At 41.7% G+C, this 27,783-nt stretch overlaps 1 protein-coding gene across 1 annotated transcript in view; it reads right to left on the bottom strand.

Moving 5' to 3' along the window:
- Positions 1-26,400, bottom strand: part of LOC104933184 (ERC protein 2-like) — a 156,292-nt gene extending 129,892 nt beyond the window's left edge. Inside the window, exons 1-6 of the mRNA XM_027288591.1 lie at positions 26,223-26,400; positions 23,000-24,128; positions 18,655-19,422; positions 12,149-12,223; positions 9,773-9,928; positions 6,881-7,048 (exon numbers count right to left, since the gene is read on the bottom strand). Coding sequence (XP_027144392.1) covers positions 6,881-7,048; positions 9,773-9,928; positions 12,149-12,223; positions 18,655-19,422; positions 23,000-23,848 — 2,016 coding nt within the window. The 5' untranslated portion in view covers positions 23,849-24,128; positions 26,223-26,400. The remainder of the gene's footprint in view (positions 1-6,880; positions 7,049-9,772; positions 9,929-12,148; positions 12,224-18,654; positions 19,423-22,999; positions 24,129-26,222) is intronic.
- Between the last annotated feature and the right edge of the window lie 1,383 nt (positions 26,401-27,783).

Genomic DNA, 27,783 nt, shown 5'->3' with positions numbered 1-27,783 from the left:
TGTGCTAATGAACCATCAATCTTACCATTACGTTGTAGTAGAATTGACAGCGTTACACTTGAATGACAAGCTAATATTACTCTAAGACAGTTACACCCTCACATTTATCTATGATTTTTCAGTCAGTCCAGAATGTCAATCCAAAATGCTTTCACATATAGCTCCTCAAATGCTGTCATTAATACCTTCAACGTGGCTAGTTTCCTCTGTTTTGCATTAACACGGAGAATCACATTTGGAAAGAGCAACAGGGAATGCAAAAGATAACGACAGAAAAAAGAACACGAGGCACAGTCCGTGCACACTGTGAAGTGACTTCGGTATCATTATTTGAGCATTTAAATTGTTCCTACATTATATGACTCAAGTTATAAAACTGGGGAAGTTGTGCTTGTACAAACACATGCATAAGCTGGCTTGGCATGTATGTCAATCAAACTGCTAGAATCTAGTCACACTGGTGTAAGTAGTAAAGGAGCTGATTTTTCTACACAAATGCACAAACATCACATTTTTAAACCATCAAAATATTTACTGTGGTTGTTCAGAAGGAATAGATTAGAATCGACTCTCTGTAGACTCTGACTGCAGTAAACATTTGTGCACTACATTTGTGTGTGATCCTCTGACACTAAAGAATAATCATTCTTTATCTTTTAAATTAAGTTTACTTGAAGCCCTGGCATGGTTTACGTAATCATCTGAAGGAGAAGCCTTTTTCCTCATAGACCTGCTAACACTAAATGCAAAGAACTGTAGTTAGTTTTAATGAGGAGGTGAACATCCACTTAACTGTGTAGAAGCAGCCCCAAGGGTAAAATGAGCTCCGAAACAACCTTATACTGTAGGTCCAGAGTGTAGGATTTATGACATCTATTTGTGGGATTGTAGATTGCAACCAATAGAATACCCCTCACCTCACCGTCTCCATCATAGAGGGAAGGGGAAACTATGGCGGCAGTAAAATAAAAAGAATGAAAGGCCCTGTCTCGAGCCAGTGTTTGGTTTGTCCTGTTCTGGGCTACTGTAGCAACGTGGCAGACTCCGTAGAAGAGGACCTGCTCCCACTGTAGATATGAAAAAAGGCTCATTCTAAGGTAATAAAAACACAGCAATTCTTATACTCTAATGAAAACATACATACGAATATTATATTCCATTGCTCTCATATTCTGCCAACAGATCCTCTTTAATCGCACACGCTGGACCGTTAAAGCTGAAAGGCAGTACTTGAACCTCGCGGACATGGTTTAATTTCAAATAAGATTTACTGGACGGGAGCCCCAAAAATATGAAAGAAAAAAGAAAAACACATTACTGTTCCCAAAAAGGAGGAAAGGAGACTCGCCTCAATACAGCCCACACTTTATGTCTGCTTCTTCTGATTCAATAATATTGAGAGACCCACAATTTACAAAGATTGAACTTTTTGTAAGTAGGAGTGTTTCCTTGTGGCACTGCATGTTTGTGTGGGTATCTTTGTGTGTGTGTGTGTGTTTATATGTGTGTATGAATTTAGAGGTTAAGTGGTCTGAGCAAAGCAGTGTAACCCTGAGGAGAGAGGAGGTCAGAACAAAAAGAAAGGACAGTATTGTCTCTGGCGGTCTCGATCAGCACTTCATTGCCTACTGGTTAACCAGCTGCTGACTGACAGCAGACCAAGCAAAGCACTCATTACTCTCTGTGTTTATGTGTTTTTGTTTAGTTTCAAAATGCAAAAAAACATAGAAAAAAACGTCAAGAGAGCATACACATGCACACTTCCCAAAGACATTCATGTGAGATAAATCATCACACAAATGAAATTTACCTCAAATGTCCATCATTTGTACTAAAGTATGCGAATTTGAACAACACTGTGCATATGCATAAGTGTGTTTGTCAGCTCCTGCAGTAGTGCACATATTTACCTCGTTCCCTGTGTAAACCATTAAATATCTCATCCCCATTGTGACCCCTATAACTCCAGTTTATGGCTTTTCCACATGGCCTCTGAAGAACTCGCGGGGGCTTTATTTTGGACGGTGCCATGTTTGTTCTGGGGGGCCGCGATGCTTTGCTACTCGTACTGCATCCCAAACCGCACCACCCCAGGAACCCAGGACCATGCTGTTGGGTCTGAGAGTGGTGACCGTGGTCAGTCAAGTTCAGATGAGGTCATGTCATAACTGGTCTGCAACGGTCGGAACTCATTACAACATGCCCATGGTTTAAATGCGAAGTTGATAATTAGTGGTCAGCCTGAAACAGGAATTTTTCCACTAGCTCAACCACCTCCACCGCCCTGTTAGTACATTCATTATGTTAAATTTGTTATACAATCTTTCTTGCAGTGGTTCAATGAAAATGGACAGAGGAGCAGGAGAATTAGGCGAGAAAATGAGGGGGGAGACAGATGGAGTCAGATAGTATGAGGGAAGAGAAAATATGGACAGTGGGAGCGAGAGGGAATGAGGCAGAAAGAAAGACAGAGAGTGAGAACACAGCAGGGGGAGAGTACAGGGCGGAGTGTAACCAGGTTGAGACCACATCTTTTCTCTGCCTCACTACCTACATGAACCATCAATCAGCAAAGAGAACAAGGAAAGATCAACAAAAATAGTCCAGCAGGGACCACAACACACCGTACCATCGCATCATTCACTGACAAAAGCCCACAGTGCTCGACATCCATCAAGCAACTCTATTCTCTCACTTCTTACTTCTTCCTGTCGCTCCATCTATCCTTGATTCTTTCCCTCTGCTGCTCCAGATTCTTTTTTATTTTCCTCTTGTTTTCCCTATTCATCATCGTCACTATGGTTAATGTTAGCAAGTCATTTTTGAGTCATTTATATCTTCTTCAAGCCATTATACCTCAACCTCAAAATCAAAACTCAGTGGAGGTCTTCTGGCAGACACCCTGCGAATGCTGGTGATGAAAGTGAACACAAGATATTTGAGGTCACATCTGAGAAAGTTAAACTGAAATACCACAGACTGTTCTCTGTAAACACAGACATGTTGCCACATCGCAAAATGTGCATTACAGGCGTGTTGCTACTAACACTTCTGTTGGCATTTAGCGAGGAACACACTATCAAATGTTATATTACTGTGTTATTTATGTGTCTGATTCAGACTTTGACTTAAGTCCTTGAACCCACAGCAGGTCTGGATTTCCCCTGTGTAAGTGGCCACCTGCAAAATGCTCGCCTCAAGTGATGAGTATGTAAATCAAAGCATATCAAACTTCACAAAGTGAAAACCTTAACTAATATCTGCCAAAGACATTAATCACGAAATGATTTGTTGCATAAAAAACTGAAAGTTAAAAATCAGATTATGTGACCCCTGAGGATTTAATTACTATAAAAGAAGCCACAGCACACAATGGCCTTATTTTGCTGAAAGTTGAGGAGCAGCATCCAACGCAGATATCACAAGCAGGTAAACATTCTTCATTGCTAAATTACAATAATCATGCACTGCATTAACGATCTGTGATGATTAAGCATGCCTAAATTTCACTAATGAAAACTCTTTAACTCTTTGTGTCTAAAACAGTTTTGCATATAGTTTCAAAGTTTTATGCTAGTTATTGTAATGCAATGACTTGAACTGATATTGTGGCTTTACAACACACACCACAGCACAGACCTACATGAATGATTGTTGTCCATATTAGGCATTAAATTAGAAATTTCGGTTAAGCAGGTTGGGTTAAATCATTGATACAAGAGAGTTGGCTTCTGGTGCAGGTTGCTAGAAGATAGAGACAATTAACTCAGTCAGGTATAATAAGACTATTTGCTTCACTTGTATATCTGCCGGAGATATAATGGTTTGTCTCATCTCTGTTTCTTGAAAGTTACCTATTGTATGTAAAACAAAATTATAGAGAGGTAATTTGTAACTTTAGGGTCAGCAACGGCAACATTTCCAAGGTCACAGGAATATATAAAAGCCTAAATAGGTTTCAGAGGATCTGCAGCTTTTGCAATGAGAACCATCTGAGAGACAAGTATTTTGTTTCAGTGTAAGAATGTAAGCACAATAGGGAAAATAACTTGCCAAAGTAATATTTAAGCCATCCATCTATATTTGAATAAATTTCTGTCCCACTTAATTCCAGCCAGGCGCCATTGTTTTGTCGTTAATCCATTGTATTTTTTTATTGGTACTCCTTACCATGCAACCTTTGTCTTGACTTAATAAAATAATAAAAAACTGAATCTGGAGGAATGTTCTGGAATCTCAAATCAGATCAGAAAACACTCTAGCAAATAAAATCTGTTTTACCCATGAACAGTAAATAAACCTAACTGGATATGCATCTTAACATGCCATCACAGGGACCTCACAGTGTGACTAGGAACAGATGAATGAAAGGTCCACACATCTGAATACAGTATGATTTGACCTTTTTTGATGCAATGTTAATATTTAAAACAACCGTATGTTCTCAAAGAAAACTAAACAAAGTCAAAACACTTGCAAGTCCTCTTTTCCACTGGGGTTGTGGCCTGTTCCTTTGTTGCTGGCTGGTTAAATATGCAGGAAGGTCTCTGATAAGTTACCTGATCTGCTGGAGTATAGTTACAGCCCTGCATTGTCCTGATCAGGGCAAGACAGACACATACACATACTGTATTAATGGGTTAAGTTTCCACAGACATGAACAGTCAACTCAAGGCTCACACACAAACGCACACTCATTATTTTCCACATTTTCCAGTTATCTGGAGACGTATTCGATCACGCCCATTTAGAAGCTGTCCTTAACTTTGACTGACAAATAAATACACTTCCATTTTCTCTTTTTCCTTCGCTCACAGTGCCTGCTCTGTTCTGAGACTGGTGCCTTCTAAGTCCCATCCTGATGTGAATTGCATTTAGAGACAAGTGTCTGTGAGATGAAGCTGCTCCTCAGTTCTGGGAACCATCAGTCTGTCTCTAGGGGAGTGGACTACTGTACCTGGTACATACATACACAGGGACGGGTATGATGGGCCAGTAGTCCTAGTACTATGAAATTTGAGGTGCAAATGAGATGTAGAAACTGCTGAATGAGATGAAGTAATAATATGAGTGGATGGAAGGAATGAGGTGAGAAGGGAGATCCTGTGAGAATGGTTGCGCTTCGAAGCCAAATGATTGACAGACAGGAAAGGAATGCAGGGTCATGGCTGGCACAAGCACACTCAGTATCTGTACTCATCCTCTGGTTTGCCCACTTAGTCTCGGAAACCCTAGCCTCTCCTAAGCGGGGGAAAATGCCACTTCAATAGCAGGAAAAAACTACTCAAGACCGGAGATGAGAGTCCAGCAATCAGCACTGACAGCGTATGTGTTTTTGTGTGTGTCTGTGCGTGTGTGTGTGTGCGTGCGTGCGTGTTTGTGAGGTGATGAAGACGGTTGGATCTGATTACAGCCTGGTGCAGTAGCCTATGAGAAATGTAGAAGAAGTCAGGCTACAGAGCACAGCGATTTGCCCAGTGTCAGGAGCATTATGGTCAATTATAGATCATTCCCGTGTGATGCGCCCACACCTTAATGCATAAACATGCATACTGTGTATCTGTGTCATATTAACAGTCAGGCTGAACCTTGTACATACACACACACACGCACAAACTTCCACATAATGTAATGTAATGTGTTGCCCATTAACTTTAGACAGTTTGTGCTTTAAAACTAATATTGGCTGCATGGCTGCCATTTGTCTATTCACTGTAACCATCTCTGTTACAGTGCATCGTGGCTAATAGCTGACTTCAGCTCCATATAAATGTGGTTTGAAAACATTAGATAGCCTTCAGTGGTTTCAGCAAGTCAGTTGACATGGAATTTCAGTAGGTAGACACACAAACAAAAACATCTACACACACACACACAAAACCACCCACTGAAAACCAATTCCTTTAAGTATGATGTATTCAGCTAACCGCGAGGGCCAAAATTCCTTGCACATGTATGGACAATTAGGCCTAATTTTGGCCCAAATTGTTTCCTGTAATGATGAGTGGACATAGTTAGCAGGCTGCTCTCAACTGCCTAACACAAAGAGATCTAAAGTATCAGTTCCAAGTCTAGAGAGTGATGGAGAAAAATGCTAAATGCTCCCCCGCCCTCCCCAACCAACCCCTCACACATGCACACCTCCATCTCTCTGCATACAACCCACCTCCATCCCTAACAGCAGTGATAAAATCATTACAACTGCAGACTTTGGAAACTTCAAAGATGAAGCAGAAAAAAGCTGCCAGATTTCTCCAGCCTTCTGACTGACTGACCCGCCCACACGTACATGCCCATCGGTGGACTAAAGGAGCCACACGCATAGACGGTTTTTCCACCCACCTCAACACCCAGTAGAGAAACAAAAAGAGAAGGAAACCAAGGCTGAAAAAGACAGGATTACGCATACTTGCACAGTTTCTTTCAAATCTCTAAATTTGTATCTGAGAACAGATTAATTATATCTGAGGTCCTTGCGCATGTATCTGTGCATGCATAAAGTTCATAAAAGCTGTACATAAAGGCTGTTTTCCCAAGATCAGCACACATTGATCCTCGTCACTGTAATGTGTGTTAGGAAAACAGTATTTTTTCTAAACAACAAAAAAGCAAGCTGGAGTATAATAGGAAACATACACACAAAAAAATTGAATTACTTATTAATTCCTGTAATACCACAGAAAGCTAAAAACATTCAAAACATATTTAAGCCCTTCCTACTAATAATGTAGTAGGGATCAGAACAGACGTCTTCACTTTCAAACAGCATCATCCATCTGGGACTATGTGAATCATCTTTGCATCCCTGTGGGCGGGTGTACTTGTGTGTGTCCGTGTATTTTGGATTCCTGTGTGCATGTGTGTGTTTGTGTGTACTGACCTCTGTCTGCAACGTATTGGCGCGTTGCTCCTTGGCGTTGAGCGACTCCTTTAGCACCTCGATGTGTTGCTTGCAGTCGGAGTTCTGATTGGTCAGTGTCTCTAGTTTGGTCTGCAGGGCCTGCATGTCTGACTCCTTCCTGTTCATCTCCTGCTTCAGCTGCTCTATCTGACAAGCACAGAAACACAAGCAGAAATTTGATCTAAAAACTTGTCATCTTGGTGTATTTTATTAACAAATCTTTCAAAGTGAGAAGAAAATTGCTTTTTTTTTTCTCAATTAAACACAAACAGGCAAACCGCATGCACACTTCCTACAAAAACACACCAATGTGTGTGTTGCCTTTTAAATTACTGAGTAAGACCATTTTCCCCCACATTATGTTCTCAATGAGCAGAACTTTCAGAACAATTAAGTGTTTTGAAAGGACACATTCCTTTGAATGCAGAAAGAGCCTTAAACATGCTGTTGAATATAGAGTTGGGCAATAAGGACATAATTATTAACGTGGTAGCAATCTCATAATTTAAAATCACATTTTTTCACTCTATTTAGTGAAATTGTTTTACGTGAATAAAACTCCTGAAAAATCTGCTGTCATCATGCTGTGACACATTGTGGTAAAACTGAACATATCTTATAATTCAGAAATGAAAATAAACTGTGATATATAATATATATCTATATATATAATATATATTATATATATATATATATATATATATATATATATATATCTTATATTATTATATATATATAGATATATATATATGGTGTCATGATCTACTTATTTGGAGAGACGATATACCACAATATTAAATTATCACCCAGCTCTACATTATCGGTCCTCACTCAAGGGAGTCCCAGGATTACTGTCTGCTCTACAGACAAACCAAACCAAACAGCCAAGGGGTGACAAATAAATACAGCCAGAGACAGTTAACAATATTACACTCACATAGCTGACAGATTACAGATTGCTTTAAGGAAGGTCATACAGAACAGGATAGAAAGCCACAAAGGAAATCAAATGCACTAACAGAGGGAGGTCTCTGTGCTGAGGCTAGCTATGTGCAGAAGATTATCATCTGTCTACTGGTGCCAAAAATGCACAAAGCTGTTTCGAAAGAGAGATTTCTCTAATTGCCTGAGCAGGGTTCACCTCATAACAGGGGTATTCTGACTGGACCAGAGTTTGGTCAATCAACCCTTACTCATAGGAATAAGTAGCCCAAGAGAGCTGGGAGAAGGGGGAGAGAATAATGGGAGGCAGGGGGCCAAAAGGTGAGTTGGTATCAAAAACGGACTGTGAGACATGATCGGAGAGGTGAGACTGGTAAGGATAGTAAGACGTGGAGGAAAAAGAAGTCAGAGGTAGTTAAGGGGTGGACAAAAAAAATGATATGATAAAGTGATAGAACAGTATATATATAAATAAGGAGTGAGGAAATTCAAAGAAGGAAGAAATCATGGAAGAGGAGACTAATGATACTTCTGCTTGTTCTGTGATCCAGGGCTGTTGGGTGGGGAGGAGGAAGGTGGGAGCTGTTCTGATGGAAGACACACATGGGGATAAGGCCTGCTCCTACAGAGACACAAAGACAAGAGAGACAGCATGCCACTAAACTATGGCATACAGCCAACTGTGAGACCGTCTTAAGTTTCCCAGCTGGCAATGTGCTCCTCCACACTCCTCCACACTCTGCACTCCTCAACCACACAGCTAGGCTTCACAATGTTATACTTGTTGGAATTCTGCTAGAAATGATTATCTGGATAAATAAATTCACCTGCTCTAATACCCACTTATCATACTTGAACAAATTTTCATGATCTCAAAAGCCGCCTTCTAGCGTTTGAGTAAATCAAGGGCAGAGAGGGGAAACCAGAGAGGACTGGGATGCTGTCCTCGCTGGTTTCTCTTATCACTGCCTCACCTCAACACCAGTCACCACCACTGCTGAAAGACCAGGACCCCAAACACTTCAAGGATATAGAATGAATCTGTGTGCCTGTGCATATCCGTGTGCGGGGTGTCTTTCTGTGTAAGGCAGAAAGATGAGACATGAGAGAGTCCTTTCCTCTGTCGTTGTAAGCTCACATTCATCTGTCAGAGCCCCATTCATAAAAACATCTCTTTTATGATTGCATCAGGAACTTCCCTGATGCAATGACAAATGGGTCTTACAAAGAGCACCATTAATGAACCAAAGGCAAACATTTTCACATGGCGCGCTACGCTGTGAAACCTGAAACAAAATTTTTTAACATGGTTCCTGTATATATCCTAATGTGCCCGTTAAATGTGGGCATGTCAGTCTGAGCACTGCTGGTGTCCCAATGAATAAACCAGTATACAGCCTAGAATAGAGAAATCTTAGTCAGGCCTTTCTAAAGGTCTTCCTGTCAGCTAAAGGTAGGACAGTAAACAGACACGGTGCACTGTAAGCTGATAGTGCATGAGTGTGCTCTCTCAGCACAGTCAGCCGTCACAGATAGGAGAGCAGCACAATGCTTGGTCATCACACAGGTAAGGTAGGTGCACGGCACACAGGCGTTTCATAGACTATTCGGAAGAAAAACACAAAAAGATTAAAAGAATTTGAATCTTTTTTTCTGAATATGAAATAGCAAAACATTTATAAGTGTAGGAGTTCTTGGTATCCATGCAACAAAAGAGGCTAAGAGCCTCAACAGAGCAGCCAACAAACACATCATACTGTAACATGCAATTTGGCATTAAGATTTCTCCACACTAATGCTTGAAATGCAGACATGCAACATGCACAAAACAGGCTCTCACGCAGTTGTAATTGGTGTTTTAAGGCAAACATGCATTACTCAGGTCATGCACTGTGGAGTCGTCTCGGGTGACAAGCAGAGACATTCTACCTTTGTCTTCATGAATTTAGAATGGCTCTTGTAGACCTCCACCTGCTTGAGCTCATTTTGTCTGTCGTCAGGGTGCAGCAGGCCGGTGGTCTTTAACATCTGGACCTCGTCCTCTAAGTCTCTGATGTTCCTCTCCAGGGAAGAGATCTTGGTGTCCTACACCAGCAACAGTAGGCATGTAAAGAGTCAGCACGGATCTGACTTTGGATATTAGGCTCTGGACTTTAATAAGGGCATACCTGTCTCACTATTGTTTAGATTTACCTCTCTATATATTTCTTGCTCTGAAATGTTACATTACATTACATTTACTTAGCTAATGATTTGATCTAGAGCTTGGATACAACCCAAAAATGTCAAGAATAATGCAAATACATCAACTTCATCGAATAAGCTGAACTGTTTCAAGTTTTTTTTTAACATTTTGATATGTGTCAGCTATAGCCTCCTGAATTTGGACACAAAAAAGTGTGAGTAGAATGTAGCATACCGGTCACTTCACCCTATTAATTATCTACCGGGGTCACTTTGAAAATTATTTGGCTAAAAAATAAATTTAAGACCTCTATGTGTATCTATATTGATGTGTACCCCTATTTCAGACTGGTAAAACAACATATCTAGGCGGGGAGTTGTGTGCAGCCAAGATGTTTTCCTTTGCAGTATCTATGAGGGAATGGAAGAGTCTGTCACAGACAGCTCCTGAGGTTGTTTAGCTGCATAGGTTCAGACATACGTTAAATGCTAAACCTTGGAAGAAAAGAGAAAAGGTAATTGAATAAATGGAAGCAGATTGCATGATGCCATCAGTGCAAACCACAGGCAACATGTAAGCATCTGACCTCTATTACATCCTCTGACATCAGCCCTGCCTATAGTACACAGTCCTGCATATACCATCCTAGACACACAAACATACATAGAGCGAGCAGAGAGGAAGGTAAGTAAATCACACATATACAAAGAGTGTATGCAAGGACGTATACTTTCAGTGTGCAGTATAGCCAGAAAAAAGGTCAAGGTGGGCCACCGTACCCAAATCATACACATACTCACACAGTACAAAAATGCCCACACACAGAGTATGCTATTCAATCATTTCCACTGCCCCACGTTGATTTATGTAGAATAAGCTATACTCTATCTTAAATAACTGATTGCTATCTGTTTCTGCTCCAGAGCACAGAAAGAAAAAACATCACCCAGAGGAAGAGAAACAAGATAAACTAAAAGAAAACACGGATGGTAATATCAAAAACAACATTCAGTACAATAGGAATACATGTGAGATAAGCCGGGCCTCAAAACTTCTGAAATATGAACTACTGTACAGTATGGTGCAGCATTCCAACACAGGAAGGATTTATGATAGGGATTGATGAAAACACAAATCCTGTCTGTCTGTAGTCCATGTTGAGTTGACAGAAGGATCAAGAGGTGAGCACTCATTACTGTACCTGCCAGATAACATCAGGATCAAAACAGAAAGGGGGGTTGGTGGTCTGTAATCACAAAACGGAAGACAGAGCAACAATGGAGACACCGGAACAAACAGTGATGGACATTACACACTCATATCTCAAAGGAAGACTGTTCCCCCTCACACGTCTAATCCTTCTGGCAATGTTTGTTTTGCCTTTCCAATTAATGCAGTCAGATTTAATTGGGCCTCTCTCATGCATTTAGAACAGTGTGGGCATCCCGGGCTAGCACATGTGCAGTCTGTTAATAGGCAGACAAATCACAAAGTATGTGTGAAAAATAACTGTGGTTTTGCTGTACCACTTTTGGAACAAGCGTTTGCTGAATGAACACTAAATATGTGTGCGTGGGTGGGTGTGCACGCAGACACATGTGGAGTCAACTGCATTTTTCACAGCTCTTCAAACGACTTCAAAAGGGCTGAGATGAGAGTGAAAGCTTCCATATGTGACATTTGAAACAAATTGAATAAGTGCTCAACTCTGCGTGGGCCAATAATGGCCTTTACTTGGGCATGGCCGCCATACAGACATGAGGCAACAATGAGATAACATTGTTTAGATTGCTTGTGCATGTATGTTTGTGTCTGCATTTACAGACAAGCCAGATCTACTACTGCTCACATTACAGCTGTGGTCATCAATAATTAAAGTTGTTTTGGTATGAAGCTGAGATCGGACTAAACCAGACACACTGCTCAAACAGGATCACAACATAACACTTGAATTTTCTTCACACCACAGTTTGAACCCACTGTTCTTTAATCTGTTTGAGGATAAACTGGTGAACACATTCTCTTGAGCTGGCGTCATAAATAGTAAAAAACAAACAAACATTAGAACCGATCTATCTAAAGGTCTCTCATTGCTCTCATTGATCCACTGTAAGTCCTACCTTCATATCAATGACAGTCTGCAGAGCCCTGGTCTTGGTCGGATCAGCCTGGAGCTGGTTCCGGCGGTGAAGCTCCTGGGGAGGGACCCGATAAAAATAAGCCTGGCGGCTCATCATCTTGAGCGCTTTCTAATCCCCACAGCTTCAGATAAAATACACAGATGAGTCTGACCAATCCCAGGCTCTACGTCTTTTTACTCCTTTTAGCTATGTTGTCCTCTACAGTACATCCTAAAAAAAAAAAACCTCAGTTTGCAAAAAGAAAAACAAAACTTTTCTATGATCTTCAAGCTGGTCCCTGTTTGATGCTCTCGTAAAGACTTCGTCTCTTGTCTCTAACAGCAGGTGCTGGTGTCTATTTTCTCTGCTCTCACTTTCTTCGTCTTTCTTCGTCTCTCTTCGTTAGAAGGTAGAAAACACACTCAGCTATAGGTCATATGAATCTGTCACTGTCAATCTCTCAGTCTCTATCTTTTCGTTTCTCACTTGCTATCTGTCTCTCTCGCAGATGTCTCTGGCATGCTGAAGCTCTTGCTTAGCAACACTTTCAGCACATGCGCTACATTTCTTCTATCAATAATTAATGGTAGCTCTGACCTACAACTATGCCCACACAAAAACACACATACCAACATAGGCGAAATGTACTTGTTGAATAGGAAAACTGCAAGTTAGTGGACCAAAGAAGAAATAAATAATATTTTTTAAGTATGCACTTCACTGCTTGTTGCACTTCTGGTTAGATGCTAAACTGTAATAAATACAATACATTTTAATCTAAACTAATCTAAAATATGAGTATAGTATATGAGCATGAGTATGAGCCTTGGAATAAATGAAAATGATTTAGAATAATCAATACCTACATCAACCATTTCATGGTTGTGTTATGTTGTGAAATATAAAATTGATATTAAAAAAAAAAAAACACAAAAAAAATTGCAAGTCAGTTGGGCAGCTGCTTCGTTCGTGTGTGAAATGCACCACTTCAGCATCTGACAGCATAGCTTTAATCAGCCTCATCACCACGCCACATCCACCTGTAGTCTCTGGTTCTCCTCTGAAATTCTCCTCTCTGTTATGACAACAGCTATCATATATCTGAACTGCACATTCTAAACTTTTTTTTTTTTTATCTTTAATTAAGCAAGGAAGTACTGTAATGTTCTCTTTGTCACAAACGCCCTGTTCACACCCACACAGCCACACACATTCACACCCAAAAGCCGCCCAAGCCCAACCACTGTCTGATCTGCTGGCCACCAAGCAGCTCCACCGGAGCAGCTGGGGGATAGGGGCGCCTCTGTTGTGGTTATGAGGGAGTGGCCCTTGCTCAAGAGATCCTCAATCGTGGCAAGTGCTGCTCTTTCAATGCCCACCCAGATTTATCTGTATTGAACCACAGGCTTGTGACCCGCCAACTCATCAAAGCTTTAGGCCACCACTTCACAGAGGATTGATTGGAGGACCATTGCAATTGATTGAACACTGCTATTATGTATGCTGTGCTACACAGAAACAAAATAAGGGATCAGAGATGCACAGTAGTTGAGAAAAGTGACGGCTGTCTGCTTCCTGAATATGTTCCAGGCAGCTGCTGGAAAGGGGCAAACATGCTCAGTGGATTTTCCCTGTTCAATAAAGGCTGAAAAAAATGTACATGGCACAGACGCAACAGGTTGCCATGATTTCCCATTGCTTCCATTTTTTTCCAGTTCTCTGAGTGAGTTGAAATGAGAGGAGACAGGGGCCTTATCCCCTTCAGTTGTGGATAAGAAGGGATTACTGCTGTCAGTGCATGCCTCCCACAGACTGGCATGCTCACTGCTGTAACAATCCTAATCTTCTACTGACAATATGTGTATCACTGTGCCACAGTGAGTGTGTTCCTGTCTTTTTGCACATTCAAGCATTTATCTGTCCCATGGAGAGAGTGTGTGTATTAACTCCTTATCAATGTACGGTTAGAGCAGAGGGAAATTAAGTCATGCAAGAGAGCATGTCATCAAAGACCGTCTTCTCTGCTCCACATGTGTCAGAGGACTGAGCATATGGAATGAATAGGATCAAACGTAACACTATAGCAATAAGTGCCGGCATCCTGAATGAAGGATACGGTCAAAAGGTTCAATTCTAGCCTTAAGGCAATGGTGTCATATATGCCATGCGCAGACTAGAACATGCACAGATCCTACACACGCACACACACATGCAACAATCACATTCCCATCCCTTCTCCATCAGTGAGAGAAAAAGGAAACACATTTCCTTGCCAGAAATGTAAAAATGTGTCTGCCTTTCAGCTCAATGGCTTAAAAGAGCAGTAAGAAAAGACAAAGGGAAAATCAGAGGGATAGCCTTGCAGGAGAAGAGGGAGGGGGTGAGAAGAAGGTTTGAGAGGTGTAATTTTGTCACGATAAACTTTTCCGCTCAAACATTCTGGGAGATCAACAGAGCGTGACGAGTATGTGGTACCCGGGGTGTGGTGGGGAGAAGGGAGCTTTGGTGTGTGTGTGTGTGTGTGTGTGTGTGTGTGTGTGTGTGTGTGAAAGAGTGTTTGCTGATGGTATTTACAGTGGTCTCTTGATGTTAATTGGGAGGGGCTTCATTACTGAGAGTAGCCAATCAAGAATAGAGTCCTAAAAAGACCCAACCGGGACCAGCTTTTCACCATTTCACCAAACCACAACAGAGAGCATATCAGCCTGAGGAGGGAGAGAGAAAGAAAGAAAGAAAGAAAGAAAGAAAGAAAGAAAGAAAGTAGGAAACGTTGATGGACAGACAGACAAGAAAGGGGAAGACAAAGAAATGTAGCAGCTGATCGACTGGAAAGTGAGCAAAAAGAACAAGCAGGAAAGAGATCACAGAAAAAAGATGGATTTGCTGACATGAACTTCCACTTCTCCTCAACATGCTGGCACTCCAAAGTTTTAAAAAGCTACATTTCTGAAGTTTCATTAATGTTTGAGAGAGGGTGCGTGGGCAGACAGAAAGGGCCTGCCAAAAACAGCAGCAGGACTTCTGAAGCCAGTCATACTATAGAAAAACAGGGGGGCCATAAGTACTTTGCCCTTACACCAGAGCAATTCTACATACTTAGTTGTACTGATCCAATACTGAGTGAGATGTCTTCATGTACAGTAGGGGTCCTAACTCTATCCAGAGCTCCTAAGGGACATATGAAATCTGTAGTACAATATGTATGAAAGTAGATATGCCATCTCCAAGTGTGCGTGTGTGCGTGCACGCCCTTGGCAGCAGGTCAGGGCTGGGCAGGAACAGACCAGTGGTGCAGCTGTTATTATTGGGTCTATGGGGACCTGGCGGCTGGGGAGAACCGATTAGGCCCAGATTTATGCCTCTCAGTGTGTGTGTGTGTGTGTGTGTGTGCCATCACACAAAACTTAACTCACAGTTAGTGCACGGACAGTAGTTAAATTCTAATATAACACTGCCGCTTTGTGGACATTACTAGTACTACAAATATTATAGAATCAAACGTACTACTTCATATATGGCTTCCACATTATTCTAATGAATGATGCTGATGTTGACCGGTCAAATGTATTCATTTGTAGTATCTCAAGAGCCAAGTGAATAGGCTGACTCAGACGTGCCAGTGTTTCTCAGACAGTCTGACAAAGTTGAACAGGAAACACAAGCGAGACGGCACCGCTACACACACACACACACAGACACACCATCCCCTGAGAGCACACTTCAGCAGGTGAATGAGTGATGGAGCTCTATATCCATGCATACTACACACTGGCATACCATACACAAATAAAGACAGCTGGTTAAAGCACCTTCACATCTGGCCAAAGTCTGTAAGTGCTACGTATTACAACAGAGATAAAAAAAGGGGGGAAGAGTTCACTGTGGACTCTCAATCCTCTGCTTTGCATCATACAATACTGCATAGGTTCATACATTTTCACATTTATCTCCTAAATCTTCCTTACATACAAAAAATAAGATAGAAATTTAAAGTGAGTGCAAAGAATACAAAGAAATCCCCAAACCCGTAGCCATGTTTGAAGAATAAATGAAAGCAGCGGTGAACTGAAAATGGAGGCATTTATTATCCCAGCTCAAGCTAAACAAGCTGGGTCATTTAAAGGAGAGTAATGGGCGCAGTAATGAAAGGCAGTTGGGCTGGTTTCCTTTGGAGCTAATCAAAAGAACTAAGAGTAGTGCCCCCTAATAGAGGCAATAGCTGCACTGCCATCACCGGCTTGCCTTCGCTTACCATGACAAGTGCAAGCGTAAGGCTAAATTACCACTCTGACACATAAACAAAAGCAAGAGGCCCTCACAGGAAGTAAGCTGCTTCTAACGGTTAAATTAAGTTAAGTGCATACAAATCCTTCATTTAATCTGTATTCAGCCCAACCTTTAACACTCTATACAAACCATAACTACAATTTCTAAATCTATGAAATTTGTGAATTTCAGCTGGACAATGCATCGATACTACATCATTAATCATTCTGTTTTTCCTAATCTTTGTTACAATATAACAATTTTGGGACAAGCTTGGTATAATTTTTTTAACTATAAATTACTATAAACATTAAAAATGAAAAGTAAAACTAATATGTAATGGACGGTGCACAGTGATAAACATAGCTCTTATTATCTGATGTACATTGGTAACAGCTACACATCAGTTTTGTTCAATTTAAGCTTTTGATTTGGCATGAAAATGTAAAAATTAGCTGCTACCATTTGGCTGTTCAGCTTTGTGTGCGTGTGTGTGTCTCTCTCTCTCACACACACACACACACACACACACGCACATATGTATATACACACATACGCCTACAGACTCCTTTGCCCCATCTCAACCTCAGAGGAGAGGAGGCCAGAAGGAGACGAAGGAAAAAAAAACGAAAGAACAACAACCGCCTCTCTTTCAATCACGGCGGTCAGAGTGTTTTCCCTCATTAATCATACATTAATATTCAGACAAACACAGCCTGTTTTTCTACCTTAGAAAAACACTCCTCTCTCCCATCTCTCTCACCTCACCTCCCAGGACCCAGTCCCCCCCAACACCCCCTTCATTGCACCCACAGTATGTGTTAGGCTGTCAAGCGTTTAAAAATAGCACAGCACATAGAGTGTGTGTGAACAGGTACTCACCTCTTACACACACAGCATGGCTAGGTCGCATAAGTTACACACACACAAATACACACGCAGGACACACATGCACAGCAGTGGTTGCATTAGCATGGGCCGAAAAACCCACGCTCACTTCTGACAAAATCATCACAGCGTCCAAACACCCGGCATGGGTGGATATATATCCCATCAGCCACCGGCAGCCCGACAAGGGCGTGTCCTTGCAAGAACGCTAGAAATACTAAGCTGACAGGCCCCAGATGTGCACACATGCTCACACACACACACACACACACACACACACACACACACACACACACACACAAGCACACTCATGCAATCATTCTGACTGGGACACAGACACAGAGGCTGACAAACAACACATAGAGAGAAAAGCAAGAACATTATGACACAAACAATACCAGAGGCTGCATAGACATAGAATGCACACACACATAGACATAGACCCACACAGACAGAGAGGTAGAGAAATTAAAGGCTAAGAAGATTTAGGAGTTAAAAATAAACAAGGCAGGAGTGAGGAGCACAGAGCAGCCTACTACTAGCAGTCGTAGCAGAGGCTATAGAGACACCTGTGCTACACCACTGCTCACTGAAGGTGTTAGTACTTTTAAATTCTCAATCAGTAAAATTGAGTCTCTGAGAAAGAAGAGGAAAGCATGAGGTATGAGCAGAGCAATAACAAATATTTGACTCATATTTTAACAGATTAATTTCTGATGACTTTAGTTCCACTGTACAACAAGCTCACTGCGTGCCACATGCTGTAGAAAAAATGCCAAATGCACGTCGAGTGGCATGTGAGCAACTGCCATATGAGCATAGCCAGGAACAAACACGCACAAACACACACACACACACACACACACACACACACACACACACAGCAACGGAATCAGATTGTAAAACTGCATGGCTGAACACAGGCTTAGAGCTCTCCGTATGTTAATCTGGCCCATTGATAAGACCTGCTGAGCTTCTTTCTGCACACACACACACACACACACACACACACACACACACATACACACACAAACTCAGAAACACACACATATACATACACAAACAAGTACGACATTGTAAAATTATGTCAGTCTTTTAACTAGCTGTCATAGATTAGTTTGCATGGGAAGTCAAAGTAGAAGTCATATTCAGCTTTCATGTTTTTCCACACCCATTGTGGTTGAAATGTGGTTGAAATATGTGCAGCTGAATTGTGTATAGTAACATAGAAATCCCATGAACCTACCAAAGTGCTAAATGAGCCCTGCTCGTAGAATCACTTTTACTATATATACTACAGATGAATGGTTCAGATACATAAGCACTAAACGCCTGAAAAAAAAACCACACACCTCTCTCACATGCATGTTCTCCAGCTGCGCTTCAGCCTCTTGTGTCGCCATGGTTATGATGCCTGTCCGCTGTCCTCGACTCCAGTGTCCCTGACCTTGACTTTGACTTTGATTTTGACTTTGACCTTGGCCTTGGAGCATCTCAAGCAGCCTCTGGATGCTCTCATCCCGGGCGCCCAGTGTCTGCTTCTGAGAGTCGATTCTCATCTCCATCTCTTCCATGGTCTTCCTTAGCAGGAACAACTCCTTGGCCTGCCGTTCGTGCTCTGACTGCAGGCGGAAGAAATTCTCCTCTGATGGATCCAGAGGAGGAGATGAGGAGAAGCCGTCACACCCAGGCACCTGGCACGGGCTGCAGGGCTGAAGTGAACTGGAGGTGGGTGCTACCACCGGACCTTGGCTGGGGCTGTAGAGGGGCTGGTTTGGGCTGTTCCTCGGGGCAGGCTGAAGGGTGTTGGCTGGGCTGATTCTCTGCGCAGTTACTGCAGTGTTACAGCCATAACCATGGCTGTGAATGATGACATCAGCTTCCTGTTGCCTCGGATTATAGGTGTTGGATGGGCTGGCTCTCGGGCTGTTCTTCCGGCCAGGACTGTGCAGGTTGCTGGGGCTGTGGCCAGGGCTGAGCGCCCCTCTTTGGTCCTGGTCTGTATGGAGTTCTCGATAGGAGCCAGAGTTCCCCTGCTGTCGTGGTTGCTGCAAGCGACTGTTCATTTCCCTGTGAGCCCTCAGCTCCTCCTGAAGCTCTTGAACTGTCAAAGGAAGCTGCTACAAAGACAGAGAACCATTAAGACCTAAATCATTTGATAAACAAAAACAAAACACACATGATGACAGACACATCCAAAAAATTATACTTGGATACAAAAAACAGACCTTGTTTCTTCTGATATCCCCAGGCTGCAGCAGAGAGACACACACACAGATATGAACATGCATAAAGCCAAAATATAAAGCAGGTTAAATATATGTGTGTGTGTGTGTGTGTGTGTGTATTATATATCATAAATATCAAACCATTATGTAGATTACTTCAAACTGTTGGGTGATGTGACATGCATTGACCACCAGGGGGTGATATTTCTCTTGAAAACAAAGGGAAGGCACTTTCGCAAGCCAAAGTGACTCAAGTTTGTTCGCAGATGAATGTCAGAGGGGAAAAGGAAGGGATAAAGGGCGATGTTATTCCAGATGAAAACATATTTTCAATTTATAAAAACAAAGTAATTATTTTTTTCAGATTTACAGATTACCTTAAAGACAATCAGCAATTACATTTACTGAATAATCAATTCAGTAAATACACTGACAAGTGAATAATTAACTGGGGACACAATTAAAGGACCAGTGTGTATGATTTAGTGGCATCTAGTAGTGTATGACAAACAGAAACATACACACACACATACACACACAGAGCATCTTACTCAACATAATGTATGTAAAAGATTAATTGGTCGGAAGTTAAGTGAACAATCTTTTTCTAATCTCCCTTTAAATATTGTTACTCCTCTGTTCGAGTCCAGAAGGTGGGAAGCACCAAGGACACAGAGTTGAGATGAGGGTGAATACGGATAATCAATGCAACAAGCTAGGACTGAATATTAAGTCAGAGTGGGTGGACAATCTTTCACACAAAAAGACACTCTCTCTCTCTCTCTCTCTCTCTCTCTCTCTCTCTCTCACTCACACACACACACACACACACACACACACACCAAGACGAAGACTATAGACACAAATACATATGCACAAGTGTACACACATGCATACACACATACACCAAACAGATGGTTTAGGGGACAACTGTTTTCATTGCAGCTGAGAGAAAAGGTGACACTCCTTATGCTAATTACAAAGTTGCAGAGTGTCTCAAAGGGCAAAAAACAGGACAGGAGAAAAGAGTCATAATCTGAAAAGAGATGGGGGATAAAGGTGATAAGGGAGAAGGGGATGACAGCAGATAAGAGGAAGAATATCTTCTGCATGAAGTATAGCTTTTGCATTTTTAAAATAAACAAGAAACTGAGATTTTATCTGATTTTATATAATAAAGCTGTAAACATTGTGACAGAGAGCAAAGGTTAAAGTTGAGAGACAAACACAGTTAGAAACCATTTAAAAAGAGATCAATATTGCAGCTGGAGATGAAATAGCTCTGCAGTGCAGGTGTGTGTAAGAGGAAGACAGTAAGACGGCAAAATGAAACATGCATGATGATATGTTGCTATGGTGATGTTGCATCGTTTACAGAGAATGGAATAAGATATGTTAAATAAAATCACTTAATGTCCAATATTTCATGTAATTTATTAATTATTAGCTTCTCAATGTCCAGATATGCATCTCCAGGTTTTCTACTACACAACAGATGTCAAAAGATTTAATATTTGAAGATTGGACAGCCGTCTACCAGAACCAGACATTATTCTCTGACAGACTAACATTTGTGCTCTCACAGAATAAAATGCTAAAAAAAAATTTGGTTTGGCATCTACCATCGGCCTGAATCCATGTGAATGCAGCAACACAACAACTGATACTAAAACTGCACACGTCACTAATGCATGTATGTCATATTGATTTTCAATATGTACCTTTCATTAAACATGGTGCAAGTTAAGATGATGTTAATTCTGGGGGAGTGATCAATGGAAATTGAGTTTAGCACACAGTTTCTAACAGAGTCTTGTACAGTGTGCGGGAGCTTTTATTTATTTGTATAATGGTGGCTTTTCTAATGTAAATAGATTGCATATAGATTGCAATAGATAGAAATGCCGGGTTTTGATTGCTTCATAAAATTCACTATTTCTGTTTCTTGTAGTATATGTTAGTATAAAACGCAAACATTTTCAACACCTATGCTTCAATTCTCATGAGGGTAGATAAAGTTTCTCATAAGGTACGTAAAGGTTATGAGGTCATACATGTTCATATAAGGTACTGCAAGTGCTTTTAGTAGATAAACGAAGATAAAAGAAGGTATGGGTGAAGGTAAAAAGACAGTACACAAGAGCGTAGTTACTGTGGGAGAGACAAATGAGCCGCCACTTGAAAAAACAATAATACACCGGTTGTATGAGTCTGTTGCCTGAAAGAGCAGAACAGAGATAAACACAACCATTCATCACAGACAGAGACGAGTCGGGACAAGCCTGCAGATATATAGTGTCTGGTAACATTGACTGTCCTGTTCCATTTTAATGGGACACACGTGAGAATCTCAACATCAGTAGTTCAGCAGCAAACACATTTATTGTCTATAAACCTTACTGAGATCTGGCAGGTTTTTTATGTGACTGTTTATGCGACTGTCGTATGTGACTGATGGGTGCATTTGACTTTATCTTAAAGAAGAGAACAATTAGTGATAAATGCAGATCTTCGTGCGATTTTAGCGTACAGTTCTGTTTGTTAAACTCTATAAAGCTATTAAGCAATTATTTTCCCAAAGCAACAAAACTATTCTGTATTCATTTCCAAATGTTCTGTTTTTAAATTGTTTTTTTTTTTGTTTTTTTAAAGTGGGTGTGTGTGTGTCACAGTGTCCTCACACTGTATGACAATGTGAGATAAAAAAAGCTATAAATACAAATGCAGAGGTGGCTCCTTGGTTACAAGAGGGAGGAGTCAGATGGAAGAGTGAAGATATGATTAAAGTTCTTGTATGTTTGTATGACAGAGATGAACTGATGAAGATGAGCAAGCGAGAGCAATAAACAGATTCAGCAGAAATAAGCTGTATACCGCAAAAATGATTTTCTGAAGAGTATGAAATATATCTTATACCAACTTCAAGGTATTCTACTGTAGAGGAAAACTCCCATTTCCCCACCACAAACTAAAGACACACAAGGATGTAAAATTCCACACAGACAAATGGAGAAACATATGAAGTAAGACAGAAAGTGAAAGAACAGATATATAGTAGCTATACAGAGAAATGGGCAGATGGAGTGGGACAGACTCCAGGGACAGGTGGCAAAGGACAGACTGGTCACTATCCCTTCAGGAGTAGCTGTGAGCTTTTTTAGAATCTGGTTAACACTTAGAGTGGCTGCCACTAGGGCATGTTCCCATGGAAACACAGACAGCACTGAGTCTGGCAAACATCTTTACAAATGAACTGCACAGAAGCCTTTCTAAGCAACCTTGAAGACAGAAACAAAAGGTGTGATGTGAGAGATTTGCAGAGGAAATGTGTGGATCAACAAGTCTGAATGTGACATGTGATGCTCTCTATTATAAACTTGCCGTTGAATACTGATGTTGCTGAACCTTTGATGCAGTTATGAGTCATGTTTTAGTGGATGAAACAAACTCTTTATCTTTTTTTCCTCACCTGCAAATCTTCTGGGTTAGTCCTGTACTGGTCTTTCAGAACAGAGGTCCTCCCTCCCTCCTCCCGCCTAACCCCCTTGTCTTTTTTCACATCTGGGCACCAGAAGTTGACATTGTTCACGCTGTGGCCCATCCTTCCATCCCTCCCACCATCCAGTTCTCTCCTCAGGTTGTCATTCTCCCTCTGCAGATCCTTCAGCTGAGCCTGGAGATCAAAAGTGCAAATATCTTCCCGTCCACCTGAATCCACTGCCTGTGGATGTCTCCCAGACTGGCGCCGCAGACTGGAAGTCCCTGCAGGATGCGGGGTTTGGTCTCCATAGAGGTCTGGCCCATAAGAGGTGATGTTTGGGCTGCTGCCCATGGCTGTTCTTCGGCTAGTGTAGGAGGAGCGGCTGGTGCTCCGGCCCAGTGTCATGGTGCCTTTGGGGTACCCACCGGAGGGTTCTAAAGACTCCCGCTCATTGGGGTACATGGTGCCTGAAGTGGCATAGGCAGCACTCAAAGACTGGATGTTCTCCATAGACAGGGTTTTACCTCCTGGTGCTGTGGCTGAACCATGAGTTACTCCTCTATCAGCTGCAGTGCCAGGTTTGAGCTTCGAACCTGGCCTCGACACCAACCCCTGACCTCCAGCCAATTTAGATGCTGGTGCAGGCACACCCCCTGACACTGAGCCTGGTTCTAGCCCTGAGCGGCAGCCTGGGGTCGAGGTTGCTCCCTGTTTGCCTTTCCCCTTGGGGGATCTAGAAAAGCGAGAATGAGATGTGCTGCCATCAGTGTGCCCACTACTCTTTGCGCCAGCAGACAGCTTGCTCTGTGAGGGCTTGGCTCTAATGTTTAAAGGCATTTTTTTTATATGGCAAAAGACCACATCACAAAGGAAACTGTTAAGGTTGGGAATATTTGCATGTCCCTTTATGGAACCAGAATAAATAGCAAGGTTAGGGATAAAGGCCACCTCTCTGCCTCTCAGTTTTCACCTGCCCATCCCTGATTGTTTAGGGCTTGAGGCAGAGTCTTATTTAGTCCTATTAGAAGAACGTGGCACTGACTGTTTGCTAGAGAGCTCCCAGACACACAGGCCAGAGGTGTTGTGGTTTCAGCTACAGTGCAGCACATCGTGGATTCTAGATACAAGAGGGACAAACATTGAGAGAAAAAAACAATCATATTAAAATGAAATAACACAAGCAGCATCACCACATGCTTCAAAGGGCTGGTTATCTTTTATGATACTATTGCAAATATATGATATACTGATACCAAAAACACCTATTTTTGGTATTTTAACCAAACCCCCCCTAATGTCAAATGCTGTCTAGACAGCATCTGGAGGCAAGAACTCTGCCAAATAAAACAACACCAATTTAAATCAGGAACTATCTGACCACTAACAAGTATAAATAATCGAGCCTACTAATCTGATCTCAACTTTCTGTTTGCTATCCTGATTCAAGGTAAAACTAAATAATTAAGATCACATGGACTTAAAAGAGCAAAGCATAATTTGTTGCACTGAATAATCACACCCTCTCACTCCCCCACCCAGCTCTTGACCAACTGAAAAACTCTGTCTCCTTTATGCGTCAACAAAACTCAGCGGATGAAAATAAGGATGACTCTGTGTCCACAGGAGCAGGGCTAAGGACCACAGATCTAATGAAACACTTCTCTTACAGTGATGCAAACTAATTAACTGCCTGCCTATAGATCAGTGGTGTAGCATACCACTGGTCTGCATTATGTGGTTATAGAATATCTTGCTTGGCCAAGGTCATCTCAGTAAATAGTGAAAGAAAGCTCGGCTGTTTCAGCACCATGGACAGCACTCAGTCTACAGTCATAAAGCACATGGAGTCCTGATGCCTGCTCAGGCCTGAGGGAAACCAATTGGCTATATGGCCATGGCAGATTGCAGAGGGAATTAGGAGACCTGTCTTTATTATCTACCATCTCTCTGGGGCACTTGCAAAGTTCATTGCAGACTTTATGAGCTGAAAACTGGTACCTTAGGCTTTGACTAAAAAGAGGATTTTTTTAAATTTTGGCTAAATCACACTTGGAAAGTAGAGTCATATTAGGATCAAATCAGCTGATAAAGTATTATACTGTATGTCTACTGTATACCCGGAGTCATTTGCTGTCTTTGAGGCAAAAAGCCACACATTCATGCAAGCAGGTAAAAAAAAAAAAAAATCAAAGTAAGCCAAACCCAATTCACAAAGGACCAGATATTGGGGACTGTTTGTAAAGCAGAGGCAAATCCAAATCATAATCCCTCCTCTAATCCAAGAGGATTGGGTGCTGGGAGTCACTGTGCAGGATGCAACTGAGAGATTGGTTAAATCTACTTGTCAGTCATAACAGAGCTGTCAATCCCTTATCCATCATTGTTTTGAGACAATGAATTTATCCCTCTGTGCCAGCAATGGAACCAACAGTTCAGTGTATAATTTTGATTCATCAGTTGCGCATTTCTATCCATACTGACCGTGAAAAGTCAATGATGAGTGATGAAATAGAAATCACAAAAATAACTGTCTAAAACAAGCAAACTGCAAACATGCTCGCTCCCTACTATTGAAGCTTTGTCTGCAGATACCGGCTATAATTTGTATTAAGATGGAGGCATCATAAATCAGCGTAACCGGTCAGTTTGGACACGCGCCAAGTTTACGCAGCTTTATGCCTCCTCGTCAAACCGCACAGACAGGACGAACAAACTGACAAAGGCAGAAAGGACAGGTTGGAAATGCTGAAAATAAAATGCCACAAGCAGGAACCGCCTCACATCATCCGCTTCACATCTTTGCACTTACTTCTGAGTTGGCAGCCAGCTGTTGCCGCGAAAAAGGAAACTCGAGACTACACCCAAACAAGCATTGGCGTAATTTGCAAGATCAAATGTGTCCATGCAAACCCCCCGACCATACAGTTCACTAACCTAAAAACTATACTGCACTATATTTCATGGGTGGCACGAGTAAAACGGTCATTGCGCATGTGACTACACAGCCTGGACACTGAATAACTCTACTACGGCATGAAGGATTAGTTTCTTGCTCATAATGCACACGGCTACATGAGTTCGAGCTAGTACCTTACATAATAATTAATCTACCGCACAAACTGACAGCACACACTTTCATTTGTTTTGAATGATGTTGCCAAATGACGCCTCAAAATCCAGGTGTGCACGCAACATGTGTGCTGTATCTTACCGGACATGCTCCTCTCCATCACCGTGTCCCGTCCCGACCGAACCCTTGTCCGACCTCGGCGCAGGCTCCATGAGCTCATCGGCTCAGCTCTCTCTCATGACCTGTCCTGCCATCGGGTCCTCGTGGGCGCGCTCTCCCCAAGCTGGCGCGTGCGCGACCTACGCGGCGTGATGGGGCAGCGCGAGCAGCGATGATTGGAGGGTTTCTCTATTTCATACAACTACATGGGTGTCAGAGACATGGCACCTTTAACGTGTTGGGTCCAAATTTGACAGAAAAATAAATAAATAAATAAATAGTTGTTGATGTAAATAAGTAAATAAATTGCTAAATGGAATTGCAATTCAGTTTTCAATACTCTGACCGTGGTTGGGTCAACGCAGGTGTTTCCAATCATACTAATTACGGTTGCGTTCCATTTATTGCAGCAGAGCATTTCTAGTGAAGCAGCAGCACCCTGACTCTGTCTGTCTGTCCTGAATGGAACGGGACCCTTAATTAGTATCATTGTGTTTATCCTACAATTTCATGTCAAAATGGCTGCTGTGAAAAGGGTCTGTTCCATGAAAGTGAGTTTGTTTATTATGAGATGTAGAAACAAGAGAACCAAAGAGATCTTAAAAAAAAAAAAAAAAAAAAAGACACCTTATCATGCACTGCTTGTGGGAATACAATAGAGAGTGAAGAGAGAGTGTAGTATGTGTAAACATCAGTACAGCAATAGGTAAACAGCTAACAGTTAATCCACTTCTGTGTCTGCTTGGAAGTGTCCAAGTGTCTCATGAACAATATGAAGAAGTGGTTCAATCAGCAGCATCTTTTAATGCTGGCAAGGAAAGCCATTATGGTGAAGTGGATCAGGGAAGACCCTGGTATAATTTCTATGTGGAACTCTCTGATGTGTGTTCTAACTCTGGAAAAATTAAGACACTATGTGGATGGAAGGGCTCGTCTTTTTCTGCACAAATGGGGGAAAAAACATCAAACTCTCAGAGTTAATCTGAATTTAAGTGGATAACCACTGACAAATGACTGAATTGGGGACTATGGCAGGATTCAGATGCATGTATGTATGTACAACTGAGGCATAATTTTGCATCTCCTCTGTGTAAATATGTCTCCTCTATTATGTAAGTGCTGTTTTGTTTTTATTTGTTGTTGGGGTTTTTTCTCTTTTGTGGATCAGTTCTGTGATGTTATACGTGTATGTTTGTATTGCAGATGCCCATGCAGAAAACCTTAATGAAAAAAATAAATTGCACCTCATCACAGCTAGTTTCTAATATGCTAAACACTGGGAAAACTGACCCAGGGCAGGCCCTTTTGTCACTATTTCAGAAGTTTGCAAAGGCACTGCAGCTGTTCGGTTCAATGTTCATTCACTCAGTATAACTCACCTGGAAAATGTGTGAAAATACCTTTGTATTTTTGTGGTTTCACTCTCAGAAAAGAGGTGCCGTTTGTCAGACGGAATTCCCAGGCCACAGGCTAAAAAGTGTAGAGTGCAACAAGGTGCACTGTCCATGCAGCAGGTCTGGTAGTTGTATGAATCCATTCTGTT

This window comes from Larimichthys crocea, chromosome XV (assembly GCF_000972845.2).
Source record: "Larimichthys crocea isolate SSNF chromosome XV, L_crocea_2.0, whole genome shotgun sequence".
Classification (NCBI taxonomy): Eukaryota; Metazoa; Chordata; class Actinopteri; family Sciaenidae; genus Larimichthys; species Larimichthys crocea.
This window is presented reverse-complemented; position numbering and strand designations above follow the sequence as displayed.